Raw genomic sequence first — 13,213 nt, 5'->3', positions numbered from 1 at the left:
AATTAAAAAAATGAATAAATTAAAAATAAAGCAGAGACATTATTTCACCAACAAAGGTCTGTCTAGTCAAAGCTATGGTTTTTCCAGTAGTCATGTATGGATGTGAGAGTTGGACTATAAAGAAAGCTGAGTGCCAAAGAATTGATGCTTTTGAACTGTGGTGTTGGAGAAGACTTTTATAGAGTCCCTTGGACTGCATGGAGATGCAATCACTCCATCCTAAAAGAAATCAGTCCTGAATATTCATTGGAAGGACTGATACCGAAGCTGAAACTCCAATACTGTGGCCACCTGATGTGAAGAACCATCTCACTGGAAAAGACCCTGATGCTGGGAAAGATTGAAGGTGGGAAGAGAAGGGAATGACAGAGGATGAGATGGTTGGATGGCATCACTGACTCAATGGACGCGAGTTTGAGCAAGCTCTGGGAGTTGGTGATGGACAGGGAAGCCTGGTGTGCTGGAGTCTATGGGGTTGCAAAGAGTTGGACACGACTGAGTGACTGAGCTGACTTATCTAACAGAAGCCAAAAATTCCCTCTAGGCATTGCTTCATAGCTGCATAGCACAAATTTTGATATGATATGCTTCCGTTTTCATTCAGCTCAAAACCTTTAAATCCCCTTCTGATGTCTTCTTTGTGTTAGAAGTTTGTTTAGATGTGCTATTCTTGATCTCCAAATATTTGGGGATTTTCCAGATATCTCTCTGATTTCTAATTAATTTCTATCATGGTTAAAAAAATATAGTTTGTAAAATTTCAATCCTTTATAAAGTTTTCTAACACTTGTTTTATGGCACAAAGCACAGTCTATCTTGGTAAATATTCTATATACACTGGAAAAGGAAGTGTACACTGCCGCCGTTGGCTGAAGTGTTCTATAACTGACAGGACAAACAGGTTGGATACTATTTTCAAGTGTGCTAATAAACATTGAAAGAGAGATGTTGAAATCACTGATTACAGTTGTGGATTTATTTCTTCTTTCAGTTCTGTCAGCTTTGGCTTCATGTATTTTGAAGCTCTATTAGTAGGTGCCCAGCCTTTAGAATTAGCATAGTTTCTTGAAAAACTGATCACTTCATTATTATAAAGTAATACTCTTTATCCCTCTTAAAATTCTGTAGTCTAAAATCTACTGATATTAATATAACCAATCCAGTATTCCTTTAATTTATGATAATATAGTATTTGTCTATTCTTTGACTTTTTTCTTGTGTCTTTATTTTTTAAGGGGGTTTTCTTATGGAGAACATAGAATTTTTATCCTAACAGTTTCATAATTGTTTGGACTATTGACATTTAATGTGATTTTTAAAAATGTGTTTGTATTTAAAATTTCCATCTTGTTATTGTTTTCTACATAACCCATTGCTGGTTCTTCCTTATTTTGTGCTGTCTTATATTTTGTTTTCATTTTGTAGAAGTTCTAAGGTTTACAATATGTATGTTTATCTCATCACAGTCTACCTTCAAGTATTATTATACAAGTATTATACTATAGGATGTAAGAACCTCAGAAAGCATACTTGCATCAACCCCTCCCCCATCTTTATCCTAGGGTTCTATGAGTGTTATAAAACCTGTAATTCATTGTGGTTAGTTTCCCCTTAAAAACCTAAGTATATTGTGAAGAAATTTAAAAAGAAAAAAAACTAACATTTACCCAGCTGTGCACGTGTGTGTATGCTCAGTTATGTCCGACACTTTGTGACCCTATGGGCTGTAGCCCACCAGGCTCCTCTGTCCATGGGATTCTCCAGGCAAGAATACTGGAGTGGGTTGCCATTTCCTCCTTCAGGGGATTTTCCTGACTCAGGGATCAAACTTTCGTCTCCTGCGACACCTGCATTGGCAGGTGGATTCTTTTACCATTGAGCCACCTAGGAAGCCATATTTACCATTTTATGTAATCTTTATGTCGTTGTGTAAATCCAAATTTCCAGGTCATACCACTTTCTTGTTACATTATGGGCTTTTAAAACTTCTGGCTTCCTGTATTTTCTGATGAAATATTTGCTGACTTTCCTTCTTCCTCTGTATGCAATGTTTCTTTTTTCCTTGGCTGTTTTTAGTATTTTTCTCTTTATTACTGGTTTTAGGATATTTTATGTTAATTGCCCTTGGAATGGTTTCCCTCTTCTCTTCTTACTCCTCCTCCTTTTCCTTCTTGGGGTTCACAATGATTTTCTGATTTGCCGATTTAAAGATCTCATTAATTTTATAAAAAATTCCACTATTCAAATATTTCTTCTAGATCTGTCTACTCTCCTTCTGGATCCTAATCACATTTGTATTAGGTTGCTTGATGTGGTCAACAGTTCACTGTTTTCCTTTTCAGTTTTTTTCCCTCTCATTTTCATTTTGTGTTATTAGTATGTCTTTAAATCCAAAAATATTTTTTTCTTCAGTGTCTTAGCTATTATCCCCATTCAGTATACTCTTTTCATTTTAGACATAGTATTATTTATGTATTCAACTTAGATTTTTAAAAATCTATTTCTATGTCTTGCTCATGTTTTCATCTGCATTTGGAACACATGAAAATATTTTAAATAGTGGTTTTAGTATTGTCTACTAATTCTCTCTCTGATATCATTTCTTTGTCTGTTTGTATTGACTGATTTTTCTCTTGGTTATATATATTTCTGGGACTAGAAACTTTTAGTCCAGTTCTAAGTTGGTCCTATTTCTGAGTACACCGCTCAATCCCCTGTATCTTATGAGATTCACTCTGGTTGGTGGGAACATAAACTTTATCTGGCTCTGCTGCTTTCTGTTGGTTATTTCTCTGGCCTTGGTAGTTCCATCATACATGTGGACTGTCAACTAAAAACTTCACGGAAATCCTCCTGTATACTTCCATAATTTTCTATCTATGCAGTTCTCTCCTCTAGAGTACTCTGTGCTATGAATTGTACATGGCTTGACCTCCTCAAATTCTGAATCCTGTCACTTTAACTCAGTGAAACTGCTGAATTTTGTTTTAATTTTTCTTTCCTGAACTTTTGTCTGGAGATTTCCTCCAGGGAGAATATTGGGACAATTCCAGGCCTTGTTTCCCTTCACTTATGGATGAACATTCTGTGCTGCCTATTGTTCAGTGTCTAAAAAACCGTTGTTTTACATTTATTTTCCTGGTGTTTTAGTTGCTTAAGGTAAGAGGGTAAATTCCATTCTTGACTGGAAGCAGAAATTCAGCTACACCACTTTCAGTAACTTGTATTCTCATCTTACTATGTAGATAAGTTTGTGTGGAGAAACATTAAATTTTTTCTTGCTTTTAGAAGACTTTCCTCAATCTTGAACTCAATGGCTAGGAATTAATTACAGTCCAAAATGAATGAGCACATTAGATACCTTCAAGAAATAATGTTTAATCCAAATTTGTGCCTTCAAATTCCCATGGAAACTGGAATTAGCATATATGATCTCTTGACTAATAACCTTTTTTGAGGTAAAAAGGAGTGTGTATACTCACCTTTTTAAAATTGCATCTTGTGATTCATTACACTATTCTGTGTGTGAACTGAAAGCTTACCATGTCACAGAAAACAAGATATTTTACTCTATATGAATAATTACTTTATTTTTCCAAATTACAAATTTTTTAAATGATGAAACTAATATAATGGTGTATGTCAATTATATCTCAATAATACAAGAATAGAGATCTATTAATAGGTTCCCTTAATCTCAATTTTCCAAAAAAATTTTATATCTCTATGAATTTTAACTTGATTTTAACTTGATAATGTGATTTCTTTTCATAATTAATATATGTAAACCTTACACTTTTTTTTTGAATGAAAGGTTCTTTCAATGCTATAGTGATTTACCATTTTCAAATCATGCGAGTTTCACCCACATTTCATATAATTCCGTAACAACCCTTTTGCCCCACCCTTGTATTCCCCTTCTCCCTCCCCCCCACCCCCACTGGTAACCATTAGTTTGTTCTTTTTATCCGAGAATCTTCTTCTTGTTTGTTTTATTTTTTAGACACTACATTTAAGTGACGTCACAGTATTTGTCTTTCTCTTATTACACTAAGAATAATGCTCTCCAAATCCATACATGTTGCTGCAAATGGCAAAATTCCACGCTTTTTTATAACTGAGTAGCAATCCATTGCAGCTCAATATGCCAGCAAATTTGGAAAACTCAACAGTGGCCACAGGACTGAAAAAGGTCAGTCTTCATTCCAATCCCAAACAAAGGCAATGCCAAAGAATACTCAAACTACTGCACAGTTGCACTCATCTCACATGCTAGTAAAGTCATGATCAAAATTCTCCAAGCCAGGCTTCAGCAATATGTGAACCGTGAATTCCCAGATGTTCAAGTAGGTTTTAGAAAAGGCAGAGGCACCAGAGATCAAATTGCCAACATCCGCTGGATCATGGAAAAAGCAAGAGAGTTTCAGAAAAACATCTATTTCGGCTTCATTGACTATGCCAAAGCCTTTGACTGTGTGGATCATAATAAACTGTGGAACATTCTGAAAGAGATGGGAATACCAGACCACCTGACCTGCCTCTTGAGAAACCTGTATGCAGGTCAGGAAGCAACAGTTAGAACTGGACATGGAACAACAGACTGGTTCCAAACAGGAAAAGGAGTACGTCAAAGTTGTATATTGTCACCCTGCTTATTTAACTTCTATGCAGAGTACATCATGAGGAACGCTGGGCTGGAAGAAGCACAAGCTGGAATCAAGACTGCCGGGAGAAATATCAATAACCTCAGATATGCAGATGACATCACCTTTATCGCAGAAAGTGAAGAGGAACTCAAAAGCCTCTTGATGAAAGTGAAAGAGGAGAGTGAAAAAGTTGGCTTGAAGCTCAACATTCAGAAAACAAAGATCATGGCATCTGGTCCCATCACTTCATGGGAAATAGATGGGGAAACAGTGGAAACAGTGTCAGACTTTATTTTTTTGGGCTACAAAATCACTGCAGATGCTGACTGCAGTCATGAAATAAAAAGATGCTTACTACTTGGAAGGAAAGTTATGACCAACCTAGATAGCATATTAAAAAGCAGAGACATTACTTTGCCAACAAAGGTCCGTCTAGTCAAGGCTATGGTTTTTCCCATGGTCATGCATGGATGTGAGAGTTGGACTGTGAAGAAAGCTGATCGCCGAAGAACTGATGCTTTTGAACTGTGGTGTTGGAAAAGACTCTTGAGAGTCCCTTGGACTGCAAGGAGATCCAACCAGTCGATTCTAAAGGAGATCAATCCTGGGTGTTCATTGGAAGGACTGATGCTAAAGCTGAAACTGCAATACTTTGGCCACCTCATGTGAAGAGTTGACTCACTGGAAAAGACTCTGATGCTGGGAGTGATTGGGGGTGGGAGGAGACGGGGACAACAGAGAAGGAGATGGCCGGATGGCATCACCGACTCGATGGACATGAGTTTGAGTGAACTCCGGGAGTTGGTGATAGACAGGGAGGCCTGGCGTGCTGTGATTCGTGGGGTTGCGGAGAGTCGTACACGACTGAGCGACTTAACTGAACTGAGCAATCCATTGCATGTATATGTGTGTATATACATATACACACCGCATCTTCTTTATCCATTCAGCTATTGATGAACACTGAGCTTGCTTCCATTACACTTTCAATAGTTGCATTTTATTACATTTTCTAGATGGTGTGGTTTTATTGTAAAGATCTAGCGGTGACTCAGACAACTGGCCCTACTTTTTAGTTTTTATTCGATGTGGGCTATAGATTTTTCTAAATCTAAAGTTGTCATATTCAATAAACATACCATATTTTCTTGCCAACAGTCATGATATATTTAGTCATATTAAGTCTTTAGTCTTTAGTCATTTCCATGGCAATTTATTTGAAATAAACCAAAAGTTGGTACAGTCTGATGTTTCATTTTTTTAATCCTACTCGACTAGATGAACATCTGGTTAAACTACTGCTATATGCTTGTTTTGTTTTAAAATTTCAGGCCAGTATTATTACAGCACTTCTTAATCGTGTAGAACTTTAGACAGCTCATAGCTCACAGTTCAACTGGAAAGAGGGTGTTCTTCATCCCACTTTGATTTCATATATCCATTTTCTAAATTCTCATTTAGCATCTGCATCTCTCATTAGGGTTTTCAATGATGTATGGTTTTATTGTTAACCAACACTTTAATGTTTATCTTTCAGTTCCCCAAGGAGACTGTAATCTCTGAGGTATGGGAGATCAGGTACTATCAGTTGTGGTTTCCCCAAGGAATCTGCCTCTTTGTGAAAGCTGAACAATCATCTTCAAGACTTGCAAAGAGATGCAGTGAACTTTCTTGAAACTGGGTATATAACTCAGTGATGCAAAGACTCATAGCTTACTATATTTCTTTCTTAGCAAAAATTCTTACTACTACTAAGGGGATTGGGTAAGGGCGATTGTGTTACTCTGAGGGCAATTTGTGTTATAGTGGAGAGAGAGAATTGGTTAAAAGTTTTATTATGCTCTGTTTTTTATAAATTAGTGTCTTGCAAGTACAACATCTTGTCAAATTAAAAACTCCTCTTGATTATAGCTGGCAGTGTAGGTTGACTTTACCCTAACACAAAGAGTTCTTTGGCATCACATTTGGATGCCTTTTATTCTTTTCACCTAAGTTAGTTTTTCCTACTTATTTCTTCAGAGTAAACCAAGGAGTTTGAGCTGTCACTGCAACATGACCCAAGGGTGATATTATACATTTGCCAACTAAATGAAGATTTTTCCTATAAAGTTTCTTGAAAAAGCCACCTAGACAAGTAAAGCTTTTTAAATTTACCAATAAACAAAACACCTATTTAATAAACTATCTTAACATTCAAATTCAGGATTTTATGAAAAATATAATCTGCCAGTGGGTTACAGAGGAGCTTTTATCTTGTACAATATACAGGAATTTTTGATTAAAACTCCTTTCAGCAATAGTTAATTTGAACACTTCTCATAAACTCTGAAACTGTACCAAATCTTACTTTGAATTCTTATTTCCAATCTCTACTAGATTTTGAGAAGTTAATGGAAAACAAAATAGGCATTAGCCTGGTTAAAAAGATACTCAGGCTTAGAAATGAAGGATCTGTCCACTTGTTGAAGATGTTAGGCACTCCAAGTAATTACTAAAATAGATAACTTACAGTTAGATCTGAAAGACCTTAAAGAGTATCCAGTTCATGTAATTTGTTTTACAGATCAGAAAACAAATTTTAATAATGTATTTGAGATCACAAAATCAATCAGTTGCAGTGCCTAATTTTTTATTTTTAGCCCACTGCACTTTCAATGTAGTTTTGACTTGGAACAAGAAAAAGAAAAAAGGTAAAGCTGCAAAATCCTAGAAGGAATGAGATTTCCCCTATTCTTTACCTTCTTTTGTCCCCAGAGATTTAAGTAAGTGCTAAGTCCCAGGTGAGAGTGGACACGTTTACTGTGTGGTACCTTTTTGAAAATTTGGGGAACTAAAGGGGTCCTAACACCTATATAAAAATCTTAACTCTATCACATATTTTTGGGTCTCATTCCTCTTTCTATCAACTATTAGATTAAAAAAAAGACCTTAGGCACTATCTCGTGCATTTGTTTCATCAATCAAAAAAAAAAGTCTCAGAAACAAATAGAAATTTATATTTGACAATACTCTTGGGAAAAAATAGGTATTATCTTTCTTTAGAGAAAGCAGTGGTGTAGTCAGAAACGAAACAGTGAATTCCTGAAACAAGATATCAAGTATCCTAACGCAGGATAATAAAATTATGACTTCTCTTTTTTCAACACTAAGACATTTCAGGCTATGTTGTATACCACATCACACACGTACAATTAAATTACAAACAATTACACACGTATGAACAAGAGGCTGACATTAGAAAATGCCCCTCTCACAGCACTGGACCACCCTCTCTCTGAATTATGAGAAGCTAAATACTTATATTCCGCAACTTCTTAAGAAGCTGTCACCCAAGGCCACTTCACTGAGATAAAAATAATGTAATGTCGTTTTGAAAGTCATACGATGTTTACTTAATCCTGAAATGGAACAATTCTTCTCCATTCTTGTTTCAAGTGATAATCATTGCTTACCCACATACCTAGGAGGCTGTGCAGGCTCCTTCCAGTCACTGGGTATGAGGTTATAAATGCTCTCAGAAGGGCACGTTGGATCCATGGCCACCATATGAGTCCTGAAAACTACTTAACTTTTTTCTCACTATAGCAATATCTCCATCCCTTTCTTCACAGCTTGTCCTTTCCTCTCCTACCCTCTTGCCTTCTCAAGGAACGAACGTTTCTTTCACGCAATTCCCCAGCGACCTCTTCTCTTAGAGTCCTCTCTTGGCAAGAAAGTAAAATACCCCTTCCACGACTCTGGCTCACTTAGCGTTGTTGACGGCACGACTGCCGTGGAAACAGTAACTAGGCAACGAGGAAGGTGGCGTCGCAATCGAGTTTTCCCAACTTTTCTTTCGCAATAGCTCCTTTTCTGTCAGAGAAGCTCAACGTGAAAACCACAGTTAACATGTACCTTTGGGAGTAAAGGGGTGGAAAATGGCGTCCCCTTAAAAATGTTGCTCTTTTCTCCGTGTATTTGAGAAAAAAAGATAAATTCTACCACAGACAGACGGGAACCCGTGCCGATGTGCAGGCGTCACACGATACTCCTGTCCACAGGCGTGAACCCTGAGAGGCGGGGCGAGCGACTGAGGCCACGCTGACGCACGTCCGACGTGAAGAACAGGACGAGGGAGGGAGGGGCCTAGGTTCGAGTGGGTGAGGCGCCGGAGGAGTAGCTCACCAGGTACTGGGCAGCTCGGCGGTGGGCGTGGCGCGCGAACGCGGAGGCCAGCCCTTGCGCAGGCGCAGAGGCCTCTTCGCGGGTTGGGGCGAGGTGGACCTGGCGAGGCCTGGGCCCTGGGCTGTGGGCCAGAGGGGCCGGAGTCCGAGGTGCGGGACTCTGTCCCGAGGCGGCGCTGGCGGCTCCCGGAAGCTCTTTCCCATTTCCTTTACTTTCCCCCCGTCTTCTCAGTGTGATTTCCTTGGTGAGTTATTTGAGGAGAAAGGGAAACTGTAGAATCAGTCCGTTCCCATCGCATGCCCTTTTCCGGTCCGAGTCTTCCCCTGTGCGCTGCTCGGGCGGCGATCCCAGCAGTCCGGCCGCGCCCGCCTTCCCGGCCGCTGGCGTCCCGCGCTCAGCCGTGCGGCCGCCTGTGCGAGCGCTCAGGACCTCCTGAGCTTCGTCCTCCCCTCGGCCACCTGTCTCCCTTACTCTCGCGCCTCGCTGCTTCTCCCCCTGTTTACCTCTTTATCGGGCTCTTAGGGCTTGACTTTGTTTTCTAAGCAGGCAGCCTAAACCACAAGAATCCTTTTAAACAGGCCTTTGAATTCTATGCTCCTCGTTTTTTCTTTCCTGGCGTCCCTTTTTGAAAATAGTCTTGGGAGCGGTTTTATTCCGTTTGATCCGTGTGGTCTTCCATGAACCTACTGATTCCCATATTGACAGCTGAAAGACTCTCATTTAGAAGCTTTTGCCATTCAGAGGCTCTGAAAGACATTTGGCAATATGGTTCTGACCAACCTTATAGAAGCCAGTCTGCCCAAAGGGAGTAAGGATGCTTGAAGATAAGAGGCCAGTTTTAGGCCTGTCACTGCCAGCGTGCCCGGTGGTGGAGACAAAGCAGCATGGAAGCTTGGCTGACTTAAAAGAGTTTATTGGCTCTGCCTTCTGAGATGGTCCATGCTCTGTCTGTGGAGTTGGCTTCTCACTAAATAAATCCAGTTCTTAAAACAAAGTTTGCTGAATGTGTAGGTGCTTATCATCTTGGGCTCTTGGTGAATTTCAGTAGATAAGAATAAACTTAGTTTTTTCTTATCCAGTTGGTCAAGTTTCTATTTTTTTATCCTAGGCGTTTAACAAACATTTTATTTCAGATGAATGGCACCTTGGGGTTGATGGTTTTGTTCTTCATATCAGATTTTCTGTTTCCAAGATATTTGTATGTTATATGCCATTTTGCCCTTTTCCTTTCCACTTTGAGTATATCATGTTTTTGGTTATTTTTGCTTAGCTTGTGTAGAAAGTAGTTCTGTTCTCTATATGTGCAAAGATTTGAACTGAGGACTTGAAATGATAATAGTTAGCCAAAGGAACAGTCCTTGGCCAAAATTTGTAACATTTCTAATTAGAAGAACACTTATGTTTATCAGTTTCTGAAAGAGCCAATAAGGGCAAAGCATGATTTCTCTAGTTAGTAAGTACCCGCTGGCCTCAGCTAGTCTTGACTTTCTGCTGTTACTGAATACAGTAATTTCACTGATGTCAGTATGTTTATTATGATTTTAAAAATACTGAACAGAATTTAAAGTCTCACTGTAGTGTATTTAGTATACAGTCTTAGGGAAGTTGTTAAATCATTTGGAAAGAAACTTTTTTCCCCTTTAGGTATTGGTCTGTAATTCTTGGCTTTTGAAAGCATGTTTACAAAGAATATGTTCCTGATTTTTATAATTCACTCAAAATGGCAGTCCTGTTCAAGGAAATGCCTATGTTCAGTAAGTCCACAGAGAATCAGTGTTGGTGTGCCATCTGAGGTAGTGAACCTTTTCTGTAAACGGCTATATAATAAATATTGTAGGGTTTTGCAGGCCAGATGCATTCTTTTGAAACTACTGAAGCACTACCATTATAGCTCCAAAACAACCAAAGACAATACTTAAGAAATGGAAGAAAAACAAAAAATGAATGAGCAAAGTTTTTTTTCCCATGAAACATAATTTACAAAAACAGGGGTGAGCTACATTTGGCCTGTGGGTTATAGTTTGCATAGACACCTTATATGAATGGTTGTACATAAAAATTAGTGGTTTGTTTTTTTTTTTAACTAAGGATTATTTCAGTCTACTTAGATGAATAAAATGGTCAGAGGTGGGAGTAGAAATAGGACAACTGGGAGGAAAATAAACCCTTTCTAAAGACATAGTCTTCACAATATTTTTCTAAGTTACAGAATTACAAAGAGTACTTAATCATTTGAATTAGATATTCAGGTCCTTTAAGAGAATAATAGCAAAAGACTAACAACAGAAAAGGCTTAGTTGGCTTTGATTCTAAGATAAAGGCAAAGATGAGTGGTGAATTTGGAAAATGCTTTGATTGTAAGATCCCTGTGATGACCACGTGGCACTGAAGTGTTGGCCTTCCACCGTGCTGTTTCAGTCAGCTAATAAACTGGAGGGCTTGTTAGAGGATTTTTATGTATTAAAAGCAAAGCTTCTAACCTTCTCCTGGTTAGTTTATATCCTAGTATAGTTTCATTTTTTGTTATTACTTATGGGAAAACAACATTGCTGTAAAAATGCAGCAATTTTTAAGAATATCTTTCTTCATAAAATAGTGGACTAGATTTAGTCATTCTTAGAAATTTAAATAGAGATTGTATTAAAACAGGATGACAGGGTGACAAGTATAATCATTGCACAAATATTTTCAAAACTTCATTGAACTGTAGCCAATTCTCATCGTGAAAGCAAATATTTTAAATGGGTGACAAATGCTAAATCATTTTCACTAAATAGATTTTGAAAGTTTACCAGAAGTATTGAAAACTAGATAATTTTATAATGGAATTGAAATTTTCTGGACTATTTTGGAAGTAAAAATTGATGTGCTTATAATTTCGATTATCAATCTAGTGTAAGCATAGGAAAATATCACTGTAAATACTTGCTAAAAGGTAATATGTATTTCTGGTTTAAAAATGTAACTTTGTTAACATTCTTAGAAAATAACTTTCAGTTCAGTCCAGTCGCTCAGTCGTGTCCGACTCTCCGCGACCCCATGAATCACAGCACGCCAGGCCTCCCTGTCCATCACCAGCTCCCGGAGTTCACTCAAACTCATGTCCACAGAGTCGGTGATGCCATCCAGCCATCTCATTCTCTGTCGTCCCCTTCTCCTCCCACCCCCAATCTTTCCCAGCATCAGAGTCTTTTCCCTAGTGGTTTCTGTACTTTCTTTCCATTGAAGTCTATATTCAGTTTTGATCAGCTTGCCACAGTAAAATTGTTAAAGTTCATACCTCAAGGTCACACAGTATTTAATGTGTACATGTGGACATTCTGTTTCTGTTTTTTAAAGTTCTTGCTGTGATACTGACATGTCACTACCTTTTCATTTGTCTCTGACAAGGTCTTTTATGTCTCGGAAGTATCTACTGGAACTAGTGGATCAAAAAACTACACTATAAGCGACTAGTAAGAAAACCTGTTTAAAAATTATTAATGTGTAATGGAGTGGTATACATCTTCCATCCCCTGAGGAATTAAGAGTTTACTAAAATACTTTTGTGTAGAACTTGGCTCTACACCAATTATTTGCAAACATCAATGATTCAGTAAAACCTGAGTACTTTAAGGTCAAGAGATTTGGTCTTTTAAGTACTGGTTTTGTTTCTTGACTCTTATGTTTATTGACTTCCATTTTAATTTGAAATAGTTCTGTTCTTTGGCTGAAGAAAAATTGCCTATTCATGACCCCTTTACTGAAATATATTAAAATATAAGTAAATGAAAAACACCTAATAATATGGCTTTGAATCGTAAAGGAAAATGATTTGCAGTCTGTCCTCACTTTTTACAAGTTCTCTATTTGTGAATTTTACTTGCTAAAATTTATTTGTAACCCCAAATTAATGCTTACAGCACTTCTGCAGTCACTCATGGCCACATGCACAGAGGTGAAAAATTTGAGTCATGAAATATGCATGTTTCAAGTTGGGGTCAAGTAAGGTGATGCGCCCTGCCTTCTTGTTTCAGCTCCTACTGTAAACAAGGGTCTTTTTTGAATTCTATTTAAGGGCCACATTTTTTGCATTTTTGTGCTTCCAGTTGCTGGTTTTATTGTTTAAAATGGCCCCCAAGCAGAGGGCTGAAGTGCTGCCTTGTGTTCCTAAGGCAGTGAGGCCACCATGTGCCTTACAGAGAAAATGTGTGCGTTAGATAAGTTTCCTTCAGGCATGTATTAAAGTCTGAGTTCAGTGGTAATGAATCATTATGTATATATTAAATAAGATGTCTTTAAGCAGAAACACACATAAAACATGATGCATTGATCAGTTGGCAAAAATATTGTAACCAGAGGCTCACAAGAACCTAGGAACAGTGTGTTTCCCCCAGAAGCAGTGGTTCAGTATTCACTAATTC

At 38.0% G+C, this 13,213-nt stretch overlaps 3 protein-coding genes across 5 annotated transcripts in view; 2 read left to right on the top strand and 1 right to left on the bottom strand.

Moving 5' to 3' along the window:
• ENKUR (enkurin, TRPC channel interacting protein) overlaps positions 1–8,688 on the bottom strand; it is a 36,487-nt gene extending 27,799 nt beyond the window's left edge. The window contains exon 1 of the mRNA XM_055428479.2: positions 8,107–8,688. Within this exon, the coding sequence (XP_055284454.1) occupies positions 8,107–8,192 (86 nt within the window). The 5' untranslated portion in view covers positions 8,193–8,688. The remainder of the gene's footprint in view (positions 1–8,106) is intronic.
• GPR158 (G protein-coupled receptor 158) overlaps positions 1–13,213 on the top strand; it is a 548,344-nt gene that overhangs the window by 112,977 nt on the left and 422,154 nt on the right. The window lies entirely within an intron of this gene.
• THNSL1 (threonine synthase like 1) overlaps positions 1–13,213 on the top strand; it is a 44,513-nt gene that overhangs the window by 23,979 nt on the left and 7,321 nt on the right. For 2 of the 3 annotated variants that reach the window (XM_088844124.1, XM_055428468.2), the window contains exon 1: positions 8,888–9,054. The exons of the other annotated variant lie outside the window; for it this stretch is intronic. The gene's annotated coding sequence lies outside the window, so the exon portion shown is untranslated. Of the gene's footprint in view, positions 1–8,887; positions 9,055–13,213 lie in introns of those variants that run through there. 3 annotated transcript variants of the gene reach the window in all.

Source organism: Moschus berezovskii, chromosome 15 (assembly GCF_049115385.1).
Source record: "Moschus berezovskii isolate FMDL1 chromosome 15, NW_MosBer_1.0, whole genome shotgun sequence".
Classification (NCBI taxonomy): Eukaryota; Metazoa; Chordata; class Mammalia; order Artiodactyla; family Moschidae; genus Moschus; species Moschus berezovskii.
The sequence above is the reverse complement of the archived record's forward strand: the minus strand, read 5'-3'. Positions and strand labels throughout refer to the sequence as shown.